The sequence below is a fragment of the Arvicanthis niloticus genome, chromosome 6 (genome assembly GCF_011762505.2).
Source record: "Arvicanthis niloticus isolate mArvNil1 chromosome 6, mArvNil1.pat.X, whole genome shotgun sequence".
Taxonomy (NCBI): domain Eukaryota; kingdom Metazoa; phylum Chordata; class Mammalia; order Rodentia; family Muridae; genus Arvicanthis; species Arvicanthis niloticus.
This window is the reverse complement of record NC_047663.1, coordinates 51,635,003-51,654,336: the sequence shown is the minus strand read 5'-3', so window position 1 is coordinate 51,654,336 and position 19,334 is coordinate 51,635,003. Positions and strand designations below refer to the sequence as shown.

Genomic DNA, 19,334 nt, shown 5'->3' with positions numbered 1-19,334 from the left:
CCCACATTCCCTCTTCCTTGCTAAAAACCAACTGTTAGATTACATTCCCAAAGCTAACCTCCAAGGTCTTTTTCTTTATTTGGTCACTTTCTCTTCCTCAGGCCAACTACCGAGGTCCAGCTATCAAAGTATTAAAATCCAGCAATCAAAAGTCCCCTTTGGCTCACCTAATTAACATGCCCAATTAAAATTAAACACTCACCCTAACATGGGGTTTCCTTTTGTCCTTTATAAACTGCCACTTGCCTATGGGCCATGTCTGTCTCCTCTCTATCCAGAGGCGGCAGTCCTTTGTGTCCATCCCCCTTCCCCCAGACATATACCCTTTCCTTTTCTCCCTCATCCTGCATCTCCTATCTTTGTCTCTTATTCCCTGCCCTTTGTCTCTCTGGGGCAACTAAATCTCCTTTGTGCTGAGAACTTGGTCTTGGGGGTCAATACCAGTTCCTATTCCCAGGTTCTCTGCAAGACCAACAGTGTTCTTAACTGCTGAGTCATCTCTCCAGTCGCTGAGAGATTTTAATACACTGAAGGATTGCTGATCTCAGCATAACATCTCGTTCCTAAGTCTGTTGAGTGAGAACAGCTTAATTGTAATTTTAAAAAAGATTATTTATGTGTATATGTCCTTCCTCCTCTGTAATGTGTGTGTGTGTGTGTGTGTGTGTTTGTGCATTTGTACTCACATATGCAGGTGTCTATTCCATAGAAGCAAGAAAAGGGCTTCAGGTCCCCTGGAACTAGAATTACAGGAGGTTGTGGTCCACCCAGTGCAGATGCTGGGAAGCAAATTCTGGTCCTATGAAAGAGCAGCCAGGGTTCTTAGTCAGCAAGGCTTTTCTCCAGACCTAGTTGTGAAACTGTTAGCCACGAGTCTTCCAAGTCTTTTGTCGTCAATAGTTTTGATATTTCTCGGAATTTCTCAATTTCAAAGAAAAAAAGTCATTAAGTTATCTTAAATATAGCTTTCTGCTTAAACAAGACTGCTCTGTAGTTAAGTTGTGTTTCTCCTAAAACTTGGTAATTGGTGAAGAACCAGAGACTGGCCCTTATCCATAGGGCACATAGGACCAAGCTTATTGATGAGCTCCAGCTGGCAGACCTGATCTCCTCTCTGTTCAGCAACCAGGGCTGGAAGCTCATGAGTAAAGATAGTAAGAAGACTTGGGTGGACAGCCAACATTTGTCTGTCACCTGCCAGGGCCTGCTAGGAACTAAAGGGGTACTGGGATCCTTCCAAAAAGAGAAGGTTACAACTCTTAAGTGATTTAGCTTGAAACCCTTTCTTCCTCTCTAGTGGCCAGCTCTCTGTTGCTTTTCTATTGGCTGTTAGCATACCTAGGCCCTTTAGGCCCTGAGCAGAAGGCTGTGGGACAGCATGAAAGAAATCCAATCTCCTGAAAGGGCCCAAGGTATCTTGACTTTGATCAAACATTAATGAGTTCAACTCCCCTATCCAGAGTCTATAGGAATATTGCCATGCAGCACAGATAGCATATTAGTCGAGTCTGCTACCTCGTGGTGCACACCCCTCTCCTCCTGTAAGGGTAGAGGTATCTTTTGACTAATAGACCTGAAAGTCACTCAGCTCCTCCCTGCCCCCTGCTGTGCCTGGTGGTGTTTTATCCATTTTTCCTGAAAAGGACAATCTCTCTCCATGTCTTTCTGGAACCTCCTCTTTTTTCCTCCCTAATGTCTAAGGTTAGTTTTAAGGATTCCTTGGGATTTGGAAAGAGAAATTTAAACCACTAGAAAGCTCACCGTTTTAAGATCAAATCTCAGAAGTTTTTCTTAGATAAGCGGGCTTGTCATCATTTGACCTGTCTAGAAACTCCCACTTCTGGCATTTGTCTCTGTGTAGTGTGAGTCCAGACCTCACTGAGACCCCATCAGAGCAAATCACATGTTAGCCTCAGTGCAGGATAAGGATGCAGGGAGAGAGGGCTTGCCACAGTCTGCTGTTCCCGCCTCTGGCTGTGTAGGCCTACCCAGCTCTGCCCAGGTAGGCCTGCCCAAGAAAGCTTCCTCCTTGTCTATAGAACGGATGAATTCTCCTCATGTTCCACATGACAGGGTGGATTCTTTGACCCAGGTAGAGGATGTTAGAACACACATCCTAAACGTCTCAGACAGCAGAGGTAAAGAGCAATTACTCTTCAGTCAGTGTCTCCTGAACTGACTTATGAGGATGCCGGGAACAGGGGAGCCTCGTGCCTAAGCCTGCCACCTGACTGGTGTGGGACCTGCATACTGGTTCAACTGGCCATGCCTTCTACTGTGGCTTTCAATTCCTTTCCTCACAGCAAAAGCTAATTTCAGGACTAAAAAGGTAATTACCTGATGCTGCATAAAGTCCTCAAGAGAGTTTTAAATATTACAAGACAGAGGTTGTCACAGGGCCAGTCCACCCAGCAGGTGCAAGTATAAACACACGTGGATCCTTCATGCCTGGGAAAAACAAACAAACAACCCCACTGCCTGAGGAGGGAACACGGACCATGAAAGCCAGCCCAGCCCAGACTCTCAGGCCATCTTCCTGAGATGAGGCAGGACTAGCTCGTCAGCCCTGCTGCTGTTAGGAGCCCAGAAGATAGTGGGCCTTCACATGACAAAGCTTAAGAAACTCAGCTGTGAACATTTGGAGATGGGGACTAAGCCTCTTTCTCCATTTGGACTCTTGGTAATATTAACCTTGATACTTCCTACAGGGCTAATGCCGATGGCTCCCTAAGACTGGACACTAACAAAATTTTACTGGCTCTGCTGTATCTAAATAATAGGTTTACAAAAGTTGATCTAATTTAATAAGTTACACCTAATTATACATTAAAATAGCTCTTATAAATAATAAATTTAAAAAACCAACAATTGTTTGCTGTGTAGATGGTTTGATTAGATTCCACGGCTGGCCACCTCACCCACTGGCCCTATGGGTCCTCTTGTTCTTCTCTTCCTAGATCTAATGATTGGGCCTTACTTAGTTAGCTGATTGTTACCCGGTACCTGACCCTTCATAAAAATTAAAGATTTAAAAGGAACTAAGAGAAATGGGGAACTAGCTAAGGAAGCGTGTTTGTCCTGATTCCATTTGAGGTTTGCAGTTCTCAGCTCTCTCTCACTCACATCTGCCTTGGCAACACATTTGATATTTCCATGCATTACATGTATATATGTATTACCTGAAATAATTAATGTTCCTAAGATAACTGAAAAAGGTTTAAGTCAAAAGGCTCAAACATTTCAAGGTTACTCTGACCCTCATATACCTTTGATGTGAGATTTTTGTAATTTTTTTTTCTTTTAAAATTGCTGTATCCCTGAGTCTCAGCATCCAGAGACTCAAAGGCAGGAGCCCTCTCTTGGTTGCTGGGTAATGAAGGCCTCATGTACTTTCAATTGGCTTTATTAGTGTGGTAGTTTGTATTTTTCTGGTGAGGATGATTATGATTTTCATAGGTGACTGGAGAGGTTGAAATGTATTGTGGGGGGTCTAAAAGGCCACACACATATTCTCAATTGTCTACATGCCCAAGCACTTCACAGCCTCTCCCTGCTGTGAAAGCTTGGGCCTCTGTACAGAATGCTACAGAGTGCAGGGAGTTCACACGCTAGTGTACCCACAGCATGTACTGCATACTCATAGTTGCTTGGTAAAGACTGAGAGACTTATCTCTGTTTCATCATTAGCTGTCTACTGAGCTAAGGGACTAGAGACATCGGTTTAGGATCAGTTCTATCTACATATGCCTCTTGCAGTCTTTGTTCTCTTTTTCTGCTTCAGCTGTTAGACATCTTGAGCTGTTTAAATTGGAATCTCCTTGTAATGTTTGAACCAAATTACTTAATTCTTTTGTACTTAATCCAATTGTAGGCCTCAGTTAATATCTCCCATTAATTTTTGAAAATCATTAAGTGTTTGCAATTGGTCCCTATGGGTCTGTATCTTTTGTGGTCGAATTTTTTTGTTGACTGATTTTATAACCCAAGTAACTAAGTGGATCTCCTCTTTATATATATATATATATATATTTTTTTTTTCTGGAGCAGTCTGTAACCCCCAGCATGGCAGAATTTTGAGTTATCTTAAACATATTTTCTAAATTATCTTTGTCAGAATCAGCCAACAGAATGTCATCCATATAATGATATATTGAGGAAATTGCTTACGAGTCATTTCTAATGAGTTTGCCAACACATGAATTCTACTGTTTTTGTTGTAAAAAGAAATCAGGTAGATGGAGGAGTATTTTGCTGCACAAAATCTGACATAAAGTTGGACAAAAGTTGACATAAAGTTTAACATTCCCCGTGGAAGTACCTTCCAGTAGTATCTCTTTTAGTGGATAACTATTATTCAAAGTAGGTACCAAGAAAATGAACCTTTCCTATCTTTCTCATGTAAGGGTATTGAGAGAAAAACTCTTTCAAGTTAATTATTATTATAGGCCATGATTTTGGTAACGAAGATGGTAATGGAAGTCCAGGCTGTAAAGGACCCATTGGTTGAATTACCTTGTTAACTCCTCTTAAATCTGTTATCACCCTCTATGTACCTGGTTTCTTTTTATAACAAACACAGAGGAATTTCATGAGCTTGTAGACTCTTTTCTATGTTGACCCTCCAGCTGCTCTTGTAACAGTTGTTCAAGTGCCTGCAGTATTTCTTTTGTTATGGGCCATTGCTCTTGCCAATGAGGCTGGTTTGATAACCATTTCAGGAGCAAGACTGTTGGTATGTCAGCAGTGACTGGCCTCTCTTAGAAGTTTGGAAACTCAATCCCTGTGACGTCCTGTTTTTTGACCATTGGCACAGCCTGCAATTATTCTCTATCCCCTGTATCAATACCTTCCCCAGGAGCTCCTACCACATCACCTCTATTTTCCTCATTTGCTTTCCCTGGAATTGCAGGAATTCTAATTTGAGTACCCCATTGTTGTAAAAATCCCTTCCCCATAAGTTTATGGGTATGTCAGCCACATAAGGTCTCAACTTCCCTGTTTGCCCTTCTGGTCCCACACAGGTAATCCATTGAATACTTTGTCTTATTTGTGATAACTTACCAATTCCTATAAATTATGGGTAAACCTTCTGAAGTGGTCAATCTAGATTCCAAGACTTTGGGGAAAGTATACTAACAACAGTCCCTGTATCCACCAAACCTTCTATGTCAACACCATTCATTTGTACCATTCATTTGGGTCTCTGATTATTAACCACTGTTTGCCAGAACACAGTTTCCAGTCCTCCCAAAAGCCCCCGTCCTTTCTAATGGAGCAGCCTTGCCTTTGATGTAAGGAAACAATAATAGTTGAGCAATTCCATCCCCTGCATCAGTTTGCGTCTCCTTTTTCACATATGCCATAATTTTTATTTCTTCCTTGCTATCCCCATCTACTATACCTGGATGCACAATAAATCCTTGGGAAGTTAATCCACTTCTTCCCAAAATTAATCCCACTGTCCCTGAAGGTAGGGAACCCTATACACCATTAGCTAATTTGTAACATTCAACTTTAGGGGATAATGTAAGAGGGGTATCTGTGGCCAGACCCCAAGCTGCACTTCCTTTTGTAGCAAGCATAAGATCAGAAATACCTACTTTTGATTGTCTTGCCTGCTTGGTGTCTCCTGACTGACCAAAGGAGAATGGCTTCTATTGTTTGCTTTGAGGCCTCAAGCTGACAGGCCTCTCAGTTTGTTTCCTGACACCAAGGGGTTACTTCCTATGTCTCTCTTAGACCAGTTGACCAGTGTTTGCCCTTTCCACCATGGCTACAATACCCTGGAAGCCTTTGTGCCTCTCGGCTACCAGAACCTGCCTTTTCTCTCCTATGATTATCATATTCTTTAGAGTCAATGTACCTGTTATTTTGAGCTCTGGATCTTTTAGCCTTACAATTTCTTTGGAAATGACCAAATTCACCACAATTAAAACATCAAGCATTTTGATTCCTGATGTTTCTAGCTATGATTTGCCCTACAATGTTGGCATTAATCTCCCGAGAACCAATATCAATGCCTCCTTTATCCACGAATTTATAGGGGCTCCAGGTGCATCCCATGGTCTGATTGCTCTCTGACACTGGTATTTGCATTTTTAAATACCAGTATTTCTATGAAAGACTGTCTGGTTTCAGGGTCTGTCATAGCTCTATTCACAGCAGAACTCAACCTTTGTAAGAGTTCTGTGAAGGCTTCTCCAGAATCCTGTATTATTTTAGTAATGAGGTAGATTATTTCCCCAGGTTCCTCAACCAAATCCCAGGCTCTTAAAGTGGCCACACGACAATGACACCATCACCAGATTGGATTTGTTCTTGTAAGTCATCATAACACCCTTCACCAAGCAGCTGGTCTTTAGTAACATTTATTCCCCTTGCTAAATTATGTTGTGCTAGTTTTGTGACTTAGTGCCTCCACCAAGACAACCATCGTAATTGTTGACCAGCTTCTAGAACAGCTGACACCAATCCCTTCCAATCTTGAGGGCTCACCCTGTGCTGTGTAGCCCACTTATTTAGCATTTCTTTGACAAAGGAAGAATGTAAGCTGTACATTACAATTGCCTCTTTAAAATGCTTTAAATCTGACATTTGTATCAGTCTCCAGGTCAAGTCACTATAAGCCTGACCACCATCATTAGCAGGCAGATGCTGTACAAAGACAGAGAAGACTGAAGGTGCCTGTGTAGGCCCAAGCAAATTCTCTGGTAGTGGACTCTCTGTGCATTAACCTGTTGTACTGTACCATCTCTTGCTCCAGCAGGTCTCTATCAGCAGGGGGAGGTGGCAGTTTACCTTCCAGCCTGGTTTGCCTCCGGCTTTCCTCATTTTCCAAGCTGGAACTTTTGTCTCCTCCCAGTGGCTCTTTTTCTTTCCCAAGCACTTCTGCTTCTATCTGCAGAGTCTCTAAATTCAAAGTCAACTCTGTAATCTTCTCTAACAGATGAGAATCGTCGGGTTCTCCATTAATTTTTTTCAAAAATAGTATACATGAAAACTATAAAACAAAACCAAAAAACCCCGGCTGGGAGCAAGGCAGGATACCTCCCAGCGGCAGTAGCTGCCATTTTGCTAATCTCTTTAAACAACATGGTGAACCCTGTTTCCTCTACATAATCTGCTGTTTTCTCTGCATTAGAAGCAGGGTTACTCATTATGCCTAAGACACAATGTAACTACGTTTTTTCATTCCCTGTAGATACATAAGCATAACCACACCCCCATCTTAAAACTATTGCAGGTTTCCAATCTAAATCAACACATCCTTGTAGTATATTGGTTGTCCTATTTCCTCAGGTTTTTGTTTTGTTTTTTTTTTTTTTTTTTTTTTTTTTGATAACCCAGTGTCTCTCAGCTGCTGTTGTTCCCTTTTCACCAACATTAAGAAAATCTAGAGTTAATAAAGCATTATTTAGTCCCTTCCTGGGGTTTTTAAATCCTAGTTCTATAAGCCTGCTACCTCCCACCTCCATCAGCCCAATGCTGGACAATTTGCATGGAAATGTCACATGAACCCTTCAAGTTCTCCAAATGGATAGCTAAAACTGGGTCCAGTCTCCCTCAGCTTTGCTCCCTCCTCCACACCCTTCTGGGTATCCTTGATAATAGACAGTTCACAACCTAGACTCAGCCTCAGTGCTGTCTTCTAGAAACCAAGCTGTGCCGGTCAGTTTTCTTTCACTAAGGCAGATGCCTGGGCAAGGAGAGCTCACGAGGACAAAAGACTTTATTTTTGCTCATGTGTAATTGTATTTTTAACTCACACATCTAGATGATTCTGTCCCTGATTGACAGGCCTCATTGCTCCAGGTCTGTGGTGAGACATAGCATCATGGCAGGATGGTATGGCAGAAAAAAACCCTCACTAAAGCATGGTGCTGGTGGTGCTTACCTGTAACCCCAGCACTCGGAGGCAGAGGCAGGAGGATCTCTGAGTGTAAGGTCAGGCTGATGTATAGAGCAAATTCTGGGACAGTTAAGGCTACACAAAGAAACTTCTGTCTTGAAAAACCAAACCAAACCAAACCAAACCAAACCAAACCAAAAACCAAAACCCTCATCTAAGAACCAGGAAGGGAAAGTGAAAAGAAAAGGGGTCAAGTTCCCATAATTCCTCTTAGAGGTCATGGTCCTGTTCTCTACCCCACCCCATCCTTTCATCTTCCATGTCCAGAAGACATCTTGCTGGGCTTCATCTCTTGGATATCCCACTGTTTGTTTCCCTGTATTATCAACTTAGGGACCAAGGCTCTAACACGGGGCCCAGGGAGGACATCACAAATCTCAACTGTAGTGTTGATCTTTGATTGACAACATGTTAATCAGAACACTAACAAAAGCAGGAGCAGATCCAAACTGGAAACAACGTACATGTTTAACATCAACAGATAAATGGTTGTCCGTGTGACAGAATGAGACACGGGCAGCTGAAGCACCCCTGATTCTGAGGGAAATCTCCGCTCCAATTTTACGTTAACAAACAAGATCCAGAACACAGCCCCACTAGCCCTTCATTTAAAGGGGATGTGTGCACAGATTCAAGACAGCCTTTTCAGGGAATTGGCAGGGCTCGAAGAATGATCTGGAAACCATGTTCTGAAGACAGAATGTGTTCAGAGAGCCAGGCCAGGATGGCAGGCAGCATTGGGGTTGGCTTCTGTCTGTCTTCCTCATGAGCCTCTTGGCTTAGGATACATCACAAAGTGCTCTAATCCCCTGGTCCATTACCCAAATACCACTCACGTATGTTACTTGTAGGAACTGAGTTATTAGCAAAAGGGAAGGGCTGCATGTTAGTGACTGGCTTTTATTATAACAATCTTTTAAAATGATTACCTTTCAGTAAGCTGTGGTGTTGGGGGCTATGGCAATTTAACGTAAGTGACAGTGAGAGGTATGAGCCTCTCTGATACCCAGGCTACCAGGAGGGGAGGACAATCTGCCAAGCGGAAGCCACATCGTAACCAGAGTTGATTGTCAACTCCAGTTATCGTAGGCAAGTAAGACTCAAAGAGCTTGTGCCACGTTTCTTGCCATCTTAAGCCCCAGTGAATCCTGGCAGCCATTTTCACCCTGGTCAGAGGGAGAACACTTCCACAGCTGGCTCAGAAGACAGCACACACAGCCTGCTGTTTACATGAAGGAATATGTTGTGATTGGCCAAAACACCTTTGCTATGCCCTCTTTCTGGCTAAAGAAACAGGCTATTTGGCTCACTCTTCTAGTTGTCAAGGAGAAACCCTAATGTGAAGCCCCTGATGCTGCAAACTTAGACCCAGTTAAAGGTTTCACCCAATGTCCTTTTCTTTCTTTGCTCTTGATTTTCATCGACAGTAAAGCAGGCTGCACTGGCAACGTAATGGGGAGACAGTGCCACAGCAGGGGCAAGAGGACAGTTAAGTGATTCCAAAGAGTAGCCAGGCAAGGGTGGCAGGAGGGAGAGGTGGCAAAAGTAATAGAAGGATACCTCATTGCAGGAAAGCCTGTGAAATACCAAGGCAAGGGACTGCACACAAGCCATGGTCACAGCAGGAGCTACATGGAGCTATTAAGCCATATGGGCCAAGGCTCTTCACATCTGAGGCTTGAGATTGGTGACAGTAGCCAGCACTGTCACCAGTGCTGTACAGTGAGTACCCCTGTAGTTGCTTCTAGGAGCTCAGGAGTACACAAGCCGATGGGTGTCAAGCCATTAGCATTCAAATCCCAGAGCAACAGTCCCCTCCAATCTGAGCACCCCAAAGCATAAATCAGCCCTCTAGCACCCAGAAACATCAACCCGTAGTTCAGGACTTCAGCTAGGGTGCAGGCTCTTTCTTGACTTGCCACCTCATGATTTTTATCTGAAATAGAGAGAAGGAGGCCTCGCTAGCTGATGGCTAGTAGTCAGATGCTGTGGACTCGTGATAGGAATGTGCTTGAGGGTTAATGGTGAGATATGGACGATTCTTGGAAATATATAGGCAGGAAATAAATGAAGATGTGAGGCATAAGACAAAACAACAAACTGTTCTTTCTGGCCAACCCCTCACCCCAACACTCTAAAAAAATGAGGAAGTCCTCAGAGCTTCCAGAAAGAGGAATGGGAGAAGCCACACCCTTGAGGACAAGTTCGAAGTTAGTCCCAAACCCAACTCCACCCCCAAAACCTAATTACCATCCATTCAGTATTATTTACCGTCAAGAGTTAAAATAGGATGTCCCAAAATACAGACCACTGGGCACAAAATCCAGCAAGGCTCTGTCATGTGTACTAGTGGCATCTTTTTGGTCCCTCCCACACCAACCCTCCAGGATATAGCTCTCCACCCTGACTGCGTTCCCAACTCTGGTCATTGCTGCACAGGGAAGCCAAGACTTCACACAGGTAACTGGGCCAGGGTTGCCAGGGAGACCAGTGGAACAGGGAATGTGTAAGAAGCTTCACAGAGAGGGAGGACTTTGGGCTTTGATGACCTTAAGGGGAAAGAGATACAAGAGGAGAGTGTGGGATTTATTTCCTTTGGCTGAACTCTAGGTTGGATTATGGATGCCTCAATCCCAAAGGAGACAAAGACCCAGACGAGCCCCAGCTCTGGCTCCAATTTGGCCAATCATCCTCCCCAGCCCCAGCCCTGTGCTAATCTCAGCGTCAGCCCCAAATCCAGTTTGGGTGTTTGACTCAGCATGCTAGCCCCCATTTTAATTTTTCAATTTGTTTTTTTCTTTTCTTCTTCTTCTTCTTCTTCTTCTTCTTCTTCTTCTTCTTCTTCTTCTTCTTCTTCTTCTTCTCCTTCTTCTTCTCCTTCCTTCTCCTTCTCCTTCTCCTTCTCCTCCTCCTTCTCCTTCTCCTTCTTCTCCTCCTCCTCCTCCTCCTCCTCCTCCTCCTCCTCCTCCTCCTTCTTCTTCTTCTCTCTCTCTCTCTCTCTCTCTCTCTCTCTCTCTCTCTCTCTCTCCCCCACCCCCTGGAGCTGAGGGCTGAACCCAGGTCCTTGTGCTTGCGAGGCAAGAGCTCTACCCCTGAGCTAAATCTATATCTCTTTCATTTCTCAGTTTTAATAATTTATTTATTTAATGTGTGTGAGCGTTGTGCCCGCATGTACATGTGTGCTCCTGTGTGCCTGTTGTCCACAGAGGTAAGAAAAGGGTATTGGATCTTCTGGAAATAGAGATGATTATGAGCCACCAGGTAGATACTGGAAACAGAACCCGGGTCCTCTGAAAGAGCAACAAAAGCTCTTAACCACTGAGCCGTCTCCCCAGCCCTCTCCAGGCCTTCTCATTCTTGCTCTATCTAATGTATGGCATATCTGACCTCGGTTCTAGGCTTTAACGCAGCTCCACACTGCTTCTAGCACTCTCCTTGGTCCCAGCTCTGTGTTGGTCTGGATCCTGGTGTCTCAGTTCAGTGCAGACAGCCCCAGAGGCCTCGTGTTTCCTCAAGCATGACAATGACATATGAAAATTTCCAGAACTTGGGGAGCGAGGAGAAAAACCAAGAGCCTGGTAAAGGTGAGAGAAGAGCAGCTATCTCAATGTCTTCACGTGTCCAGTCTGTGTGTCCACCCTGGACGGAGCTGTGTGCTTGAGTCTGGTGGATGCTGGACTCAGCACTGAGAGCCCGTAGTGAAGAGGATACAAGATCCTCAGGAAGACGGGGCCCGAGGAAGACCTCAGGGACTTGCCTTCCTGTGCTCTGTAGGGGGACCAGAAGTGTGCAGTGCGGGGAGCTGGGGTTGGAGGGATGCTCATTTATTTTAATCTGCAGATATGTGTGAACCTGTTAGGAACCTGCAGGCCCCCATCTGTGTCCTCCCAGAATCTCCACCACCGGCTCTGATCACAAGACTTTACCATGTGCTTGTTTCTAATTGGGTGTTAAACACATCATCAGAGTCATGAGAGGCCTGATAGACTACAAATTTCCAATGCATTAGAGGTGTTAAATGCCAGGGCACCTGGAGCTCCGCATTGTTCTGGCTATGCCCCGTACACTCCCAGTGACAAGCCTTCACTGCCCCCCTCCTGTAGCCCTGTTCTTCCCCTTCTGTCTCTTACAGTCTGGATCCCCCTTCTCTCTCAGCAGCTCCTCCCAAGTCCCTCCTGTGCAACATCCTCTCTTGGACCCACCTCCTCCTGCTCTCCCTGGGCCTCGGCCTCCTGCTGCTGGTGGTTGTCTCCGTGATTGGATCCCAAAGTGGGTTGCAGGGAAGAGAGGAATCACAGCCTGGGGGTGGGTGTGGGTGGAGGGAGAGAACCTTAGCAGGGCAGGGATTGCAGAGGGCATGGAAGGACAGCAGCGAGGGCCACGGCAAGGACAAGCGTAATGGAGCACAAGGGACAGTGACTTGGTAATAGATGACAGCAGGGTGGGAACACTGGTGGGGACATGGAGGACCTATGGTCAGACAGCTGCTGGCCGTGTCACCTGTTACTGTGCTTGGGTTATACAGTCGCATCAGCTCACCCCCTCAGCCTCGACTTATGCTTGTTCACTATTGGGTAACAACAGTGCCTGCCCATTGGGTCCCTGTGAGGCAGAGTGTCACTCTGTGTGCAAAGTGCCCTGCCTAGTGCTGGCACAGAGTGGACCTGAGAAACCTTGGTTCTCATCATCCTGTCGTCCTCATCAGATTCCCAGTTAAGGAGGGACCTAGACACTCTGAGGGCCACTTTAGACAACATCACCTCCAAGATAAAGACTGAATTCCAGACCCTGGACTCCAAGGGTGAGCTGGGCTCTCACGGGGTTCTGGGCTGGAGTGGGCTGGGTAAGGTGAACAGTCCTGAGCACCAGTTCCTTGTCCTGCAGCTGTCAGCTTGCAAGCAGGCATCAGTTCTCTGAAAGTGGAGGTGGAGGATCACAGGCAGGAGCTGCAGACAGGTGAGAGGCCCTGGTCTCCAGAGTGTGCAGAAGGGTGTGGGTGAATGCAGGTCCCTGGTGCTGAACTGTCCTCTTCCAGGCCGAGGCTTGAGCCAGAAGGTGGCTTCTCTGGAGAGCACACTGGAGAAGAAAGAGCAGGCTTTCAAAACAGGTGAGGCTGAGGGTCCCCTGTGCCCTGCTAAGAGGTGTGAGCATGCACAGTGTGTGGAGATGTTCCCAGACTGAGCCTTGTGCAAGACATCTGAGCACCAGCAGATGCCACAACTAGGGCACTGTTGTCACTGTCATCTGTGTATCCCAGGTCTGTCTGAAATAACTGATCGTGTGCAACAGCTGGGGAAGGACTTGAAGGCCCTGACATGCCAGCTGGCCAACCTCAAGAATAACCGTGAGAAGGGCGATGGGCGTGGTTTGCTCTAGTTTCTGGGAGGCGAGGACACGATAGGCATGGCCTCGACTCTCCATCTTTGCTTTGCTTTTCTTAGGCTCGGAAGTGGGCTGCTGCCCCCTTCACTGGATGGAGCATGAAGGCAGCTGCTACTGGTTCTCTCAGGCTAAGAAGTCATGGCCTGAAGCTGACAAGTACTGTCAGCTGGAGAATTCTCACCTGGTGGTGGTCAACTCCCTGGAGGAGCAGGTGATGCCCGGGTAGGCTCTTTTTGGAAGGCTCTCTGGTCTAAGGGAGAGGTTACCATGCCTTTTTCTTTCTTTAGAATTTCCTGCAGACTCGCTTAGCCAATGATAACAGTTGGATCGGCTTAACGGACCAAAACGGGCCCTGGCGATGGGTGGATGGGACCGACTTTGAGAAAGGCTTTAAGTGAGTGTGTGTTGCACATGTGCCCTGGTCTAGTGCCCTTTGCCTGGTACTTCCTCTACTTCCAAGGCTCTGGCCCTGGGGTAGGTGGTAGAATCTGGGGGTATGGCTTAGAGTCTGGTTTCTGGAGGCCCGCATCTGTGTTTGTTCATAGGTACTGGGCTCCAGAGCAGCCAGATAACTGGTATGGACACGGACTGGGAGGGGGCGAAGACTGTGCCCACCTCACCTCGGATGGCCGCTGGAATGATAATGTCTGCCAGATACTCTACGGCTGGATCTGCGAGACAAACGTTGGCCAAGGATAAGTAGGACTCTCTCCAAGTAATTTATTACTTCAGTGGTTTCAGCTGCTCAGGCCTGGAGTTTGGAATCCTCCTATCTGGTCTCAACATTATTGGGGATTTTTTTTTGTCAAGGATTTTAAGGCAAGGTGAAGCCATTGTGTTTGAGCTGTGTAGTGTGGTGTTCGGGAGAATGAGGTTGTTGAAATCTGTGATATTTTGTACAGTGTGAAGCTTATTGTAGGTAACTTTTGAATGTAACAAAAATTAAATACTTTTTGTTGATTTTGCATTGTTTTATTCCTATCATAATTGGGTAATAAGATGAAAAACTATGCAGACCACAATCTAACATGTATCCTCTTGATTGAGTAAAAGAAAATTCAAAGTGTGAGAGGGTAACCAGGCATCCCTAAAAGACTTATAGAAGACAAATTAATCAAAGCTCTGGATGAGTTCCTGAGAGCTCTGTGTTTGGTAACTGTGGGGTCTATTATCACATTGTTAAGAAAACTGTGGGTCTAGGATAATGGTGTCTCATGCCTGTGATTTCACCCCTTGGAAGGCAGAGGCAGGAGGGCCATCTGTGGGCTACACAGTAAGTTCCAGGTCAGCTAGGGCTGTACAGTGAGAAACCATCTCAAAACTAAAACAGGAGGAGCCTCTGTAAATGATCTTGGGAAAAGGAAAAGCAGAGAGTTGTCAGTTCTGTGTTCAAATCACTGGAAGAAGATGGTGGAGGATGGACCTTTTTAGAATTGTGTTCTGTGTTGGTGTGACCGCTCAGCAGGCAAAGGGGCCTGCTGCCAAGGTTGAAGACCTTAGTGTGATCCCTGGCACCCACATGTTGAAAGGAGAGATCTAAGTCATGCATGTTATCCTCTGTCTACACACACACACACACACATACTCACTCACTCACACACTTACACACTCACAGTGTTCTGACTGAGAATCTCAAGAGCTTTTGCTCTTCTCCGTGCCTCTATAGGGTCTAGGGTCTAGAGACACAGTTAAGAATCCATAGTTGGAAACCCATTTTTCAGACTTAATTTTTTCATGGTATTTTTGTTTCGCAACAGGGTCTCTCTACATAGCCTTGGATAACCTTGAACTCTCTATGTAGACCAGGCTGGCCTTGAATACATAGATAACTACTTGCTTCTGCCTCTTGAATTCTGGGATTAAAAGTATGTACCTCCATGCCTGGATGATTTTATTCACACTTTTAAATGCTGCTACATCTCCTGTTCCTATAGATGCCTTTTAATATCCTGTGATCCCATGTCTGTCCCTGGGGTTATCTAGTAGGCTGTTGTATTATTGCGGGGTAGTCAAGTGCCTGCTTGTATGTCTTTGCCTTGTGTATATGCAGTTCACATAGAGGCCAGAAGAGGGTGCCAAATCCCCTGGGACTGGAACTATAAGTAGTGGGTAACTGCCATGTGGGTGGTGGGCATGGAAACCTGGTCTTCCACAAGATTAGCCATTGCTCTTAGCAGTCATCTCTCCAGCCCCTATTTTTTTTTCCGTTTGAAGATATTATCAATGGATTTCCCCCTGATTTCTTTCTCTGCATGTCTGTCATTGGCACATAGAAAGACTACTTGGTTTTGTGTGTTGATTTAATGTTCTACTACTTTAGTAAAATTGTATATGATGCAATAATTAAGAAAAAAAAAAAAAACTCGCCAGGCGGTGGTGGCGCACGCCTTTAATCCCAGCACTTGGGAGGCAGAGGCAGGCGGATTTCTGAGTTCAAGGCCAGCCTGGTCTACAGAGTGAGTTCCAGGACAGCCAGACTACGCAGCGAAACCCTGTTTCGAAAAACAAACAAACAAACAAACAAAAAAATGAAGAGATGACCCAGAATTTAAGAACATTTGCTGCTCTTCCAGAGAACCCAGGTTCAATTCCCAGCATCCACAAGGCAACTCACAGCCATCTGGAATTCCCGTTCCAAGAGATCCAACGCCCTCTTCTGGCCTCCACAGGCACTGCATGCACATGGTACAAACACACAGCAAAACGGCAAAACATAAACTCATGTAAAATAAAGATTAAAAAAATTAAATTTTAAATAAAAAAAATACTTGAAGATTCTGAGTTGTTTGGTTACTGTGAGTTAGGAGTGCTGGTTGCATGGCTTTGTCCTGCACAGGCGGGAGCGTGGGCAGGTTACTCTGGTCTGGCGTCTCAGTGCTCCTACGAACTGAGCCGGTCAACATCAGTGCTTCAGAAATCCTTGAACCAAATGTACTGCAGGGCGGCACGCCTCAGAACAATCAGACATTGTATTCAGAGACAGGTAGCAAATCCCATGAGCAAACAGCCCAGAGACACTAAGGCTGCAGGAGAGAAAGCACCGCTTTAATGATTTGAAGTTAAAGTTCTTTTTAATTAGCATACATATATTAGACCTCATGGAATCTTCAAACAAGATTTGTTTTTGTTTGCCCTCCTGCCCCACCCCGCCCCTTCTCCCCCAGCTCCCACCCTTTTGTGCTCTTCTAACCCACCCACAACGGTCTTTCTTGTGTTCTATGGCCCGCTCACCTCCCACCCTCTTTCTTCCTTCCTCTGGTGTCCTTCCTAGTTCAGGATCTATAACCATATCTATTTATTATATACATATGTATTGATTTTATGAGCTAGGATCCTCGTGTGAAAGAGAACACGTGATTTTGGTTTTTCTGAGTCTAGGTCACCTCGAACACAGTATTTTCCCAACCCATTCAGTTTTCTGCAAATTTCATATTTTTTTTTCTTTGTAAAAAAGTACAATTCCACCGTGCATACATATATGTTTTCATTATCCTGGCATCGGTTGGTGAACAGCTGGACTGTTCCATTTCCTTACTGTTGTGAATAAGGCAGCAATTAATGTGGATTCCAATCAGGTAACTCTGGTGGGATGCAAGGATATAGAGAGTCCTCTGAGTTATACGTCCATGAGTGAGAGCACTGGATCGTATGGAATGTTAGGACCTGGGTAAAGTATCAAGGCCCAAGTAACTGTTGCCTGGCTAGCCTGCCATCAAGGAAACTTTCTCCTATGTTTCTGCTGTTACTAGGAAACTTTCTAATGCCAAAATTGATTACATATTCTGTTCTGCTCTGTGCCTTTGGAAACCAATCATGATAGAGGTCAGTACAACTGTTCTGTAGTTACCCACACTAAGCTTGGACCTGAACCAACCAGCCAGTAGCACTTCCTGCACCTGTGTATAAGCTTTTATGGTATTTGCCTTTATAAACGCCCCTGGGATGGACCCGGGCAATAGAGAGACGCCTGCCTCAATATAAGAAACTACTTGGAATAGACTTCTATTTTGAGTGTGGTCAGATAAAGTTTAAGTTTCCAGTACCTCCCTGGGAACTGACATCCTACTTGGCAGAAAGAGACATGTATGTGGGTAACTGGCATCCTGGTTGGCAAGTTGACATGAATGTCAGACAAGTCCCATCCTGGTAGACAAGTTAGGACATGAAGATTAGACAAGGCAAGTCCCCTGCCACAGCTGAATACTCCAACCAATGGGAGCAGGATATGTGTACAACAAAGACATGCTCCTAAGGAAATCCCCTGTCCCTAAATCCTGATTGGGGAAATAACTTGGCACATATGTCTGAGGATTCGGGGCTTTAAAACCCTGAAGGATCTTAACTCATTTCTCAAATCTGGACTGTGGCCCTGGTTGACCAGTCCTCAATAATCTATGCTCAGTAAACGATCCCTGTCTAACTGAGACCGGTGTTCGTGTGCTTTGTGAGGTGGTTCCTGAACCCCAACACGGAAGTTCTATTTTTTACTTTTTGAGGGGCATTTCCATGAGTTGACACCCAGATAAGGTCCCTTAATTAGGACTTTTATTGTTGTGATAAAATACCATGCCCAAAAGCAATCTGGGGAGGGGAGGGTTGATTTGATCTGACAACTCTCAGTTTACACTCCATCCTTGGGGGAAGTCAGGGCAGGAGCTCAAGGCAGGAACCTGGAGGCAGGAAGCCATGGAGGAGTGCTGCTGACTGGCTTGCTCCTCGTGGCTTGTTCGGCCTGCTTTCTTACACAATCCAGGACGTCCAGCCCAGTGTTGGCATCGTCCACACTGAGTTGGGCCCTCCCACATCAACCATTAATCAAGAAAATGCTTGGCATTTGTTACTGACATAACAGTCCAACCAGGACTTCACCAGCATTGCTGTTGTCTCTTTTCTTCCACCTGCCCCCCAACTATGTAGACCAGGCTGTCCTAGAACTCACTATGTAAACCAAGCTAACTTTGGATTCACAGTGATCTGTCTGCCTCTGCTTCAGAAGTGCTGAGATTAAAGGTGTGTGCCACCCGCCTCTTTTCTTGATAACAGGCATTCTGATGAAAGCTCTCATTAGCTCATTTGTTGATTGACAACCTTGTTGCAGTAAATCTCTCGCCCATTGGAAGTCCATAGAAGAAAAGACACAAGTCAGTAAGTATCAAATGAATGCTGCATGCCTAGATTGGGCAGATTTACCATTAAACTACACTGTTCCCCGGCTATGAGAGCTCTTAGAGAAAGTTGTTATGAGAAACAACTTGCGGTTTCCTAGGTCTTCTTCGTCTTCTTTCTCTCCACCAACTGCCCTCTAGCTTCGACCAACTGCCAACTCCGCGCCAACTCCGCGCCGCCCTCTCTCTCTCCTCGTCTCGTCTTCCCCTCTTTTCCTGCCTCTGGCTCCTCCCACTCCTCTTCTACTGCCCAATCACTGGCTGTAGCCTTTATTTAACAAATTTGATTGGACAGAAGGTTTACAAGATTCACTCCTCCTTCGCAGCCCCTCCCAGGAGTGGAGTTACCATGACAACAAGAGGCTAGGGCTAGCCACCACACAACCTTATTTTGTTTTAGTGTTCAACTTTGAGAGTTAAGCAGATAAAGATCTATTTGAGATATTAGCCCCTTGTTTGAAGTTTAGTTGGCAAAGATTTTCACTCATTCTGTGAAACAGTCTGTTTGCTCTGCTACCCAAGTGGTTTCCTTTGCTGTGCAGAAACATTTTAATTTTATGCAATCCCATTTATTAATTCTTGGGGTGTTTCCTGCGCTATAGGAATCTTATTTGGAAATCATTTGCCTATATCTGTATCCCAAAGTGTGCTATGTTTTCCTGTAGAAATCTCAGTGCTTCTGCCTTTAACTTTGATCCACTTTGAATTGACTCCTGTGCACGGTGAGAGGTTCAGGTGTGACTTTTTTCTTCTAAAGGTGGAGACCCAATTTTGCCAGCACCATTTATTGAGTAGGCTGTCCTTTTTTTAGCATATAATTTTTGTCAAAAATTAGGAGACCATAGCTGTGTGGGTTTATTTCTGATCCCTTGGATCTG

The 19,334-nt window shown here is 45.2% G+C and overlaps 1 protein-coding gene and 1 long non-coding RNA gene across 6 annotated transcripts; one reads left to right on the top strand and one right to left on the bottom strand.

Moving 5' to 3' along the window:
• Positions 1–8,286: 8,286 nt before the first annotated feature.
• LOC143442767 (uncharacterized) lies at positions 8,287–18,784 on the bottom strand. 2 transcript variants are annotated; one of them, XR_013111234.1, is made up of 4 exons: positions 18,317–18,784; positions 15,906–16,314; positions 13,912–13,962; positions 8,287–12,985 (listed from the first exon to the last, which is right to left on the bottom strand). It is a non-coding gene; the product is annotated as an uncharacterized LOC143442767 (long non-coding RNA). The 2 variants fall into 2 exon arrangements; XR_013111233.1 differs by lacking the exon at positions 13,912–13,962 and having other exon boundaries at positions 18,317–18,781.
• On the top strand, positions 11,356–14,251 carry LOC117711874 (C-type lectin domain family 10 member A-like). 4 transcript variants are annotated; one of them, XM_076936454.1, is made up of 10 exons: positions 11,358–11,493; positions 12,068–12,178; positions 12,615–12,710; positions 12,794–12,865; positions 12,945–13,016; positions 13,167–13,253; positions 13,351–13,502; positions 13,579–13,685; positions 13,837–13,889; positions 14,024–14,251. In XM_076936454.1, the coding sequence occupies exons 1-10, from the start codon at positions 11,427–11,429 to the stop codon at positions 14,107–14,109; spliced, it is 903 nt and encodes a 300-aa protein (XP_076792569.1). In that variant the 5' UTR covers positions 11,358–11,426; the 3' UTR covers positions 14,110–14,251. The 4 variants fall into 4 exon arrangements, with proteins under 4 accessions (XP_034363690.1, XP_076792569.1, XP_076792567.1 ...); XM_034507799.2 differs by having other exon boundaries at positions 11,356–11,493; positions 12,065–12,178; positions 13,837–14,251; XM_076936452.1 differs by having other exon boundaries at positions 13,837–14,251.
• Positions 18,785–19,334: the final 550 nt, after the last annotated feature.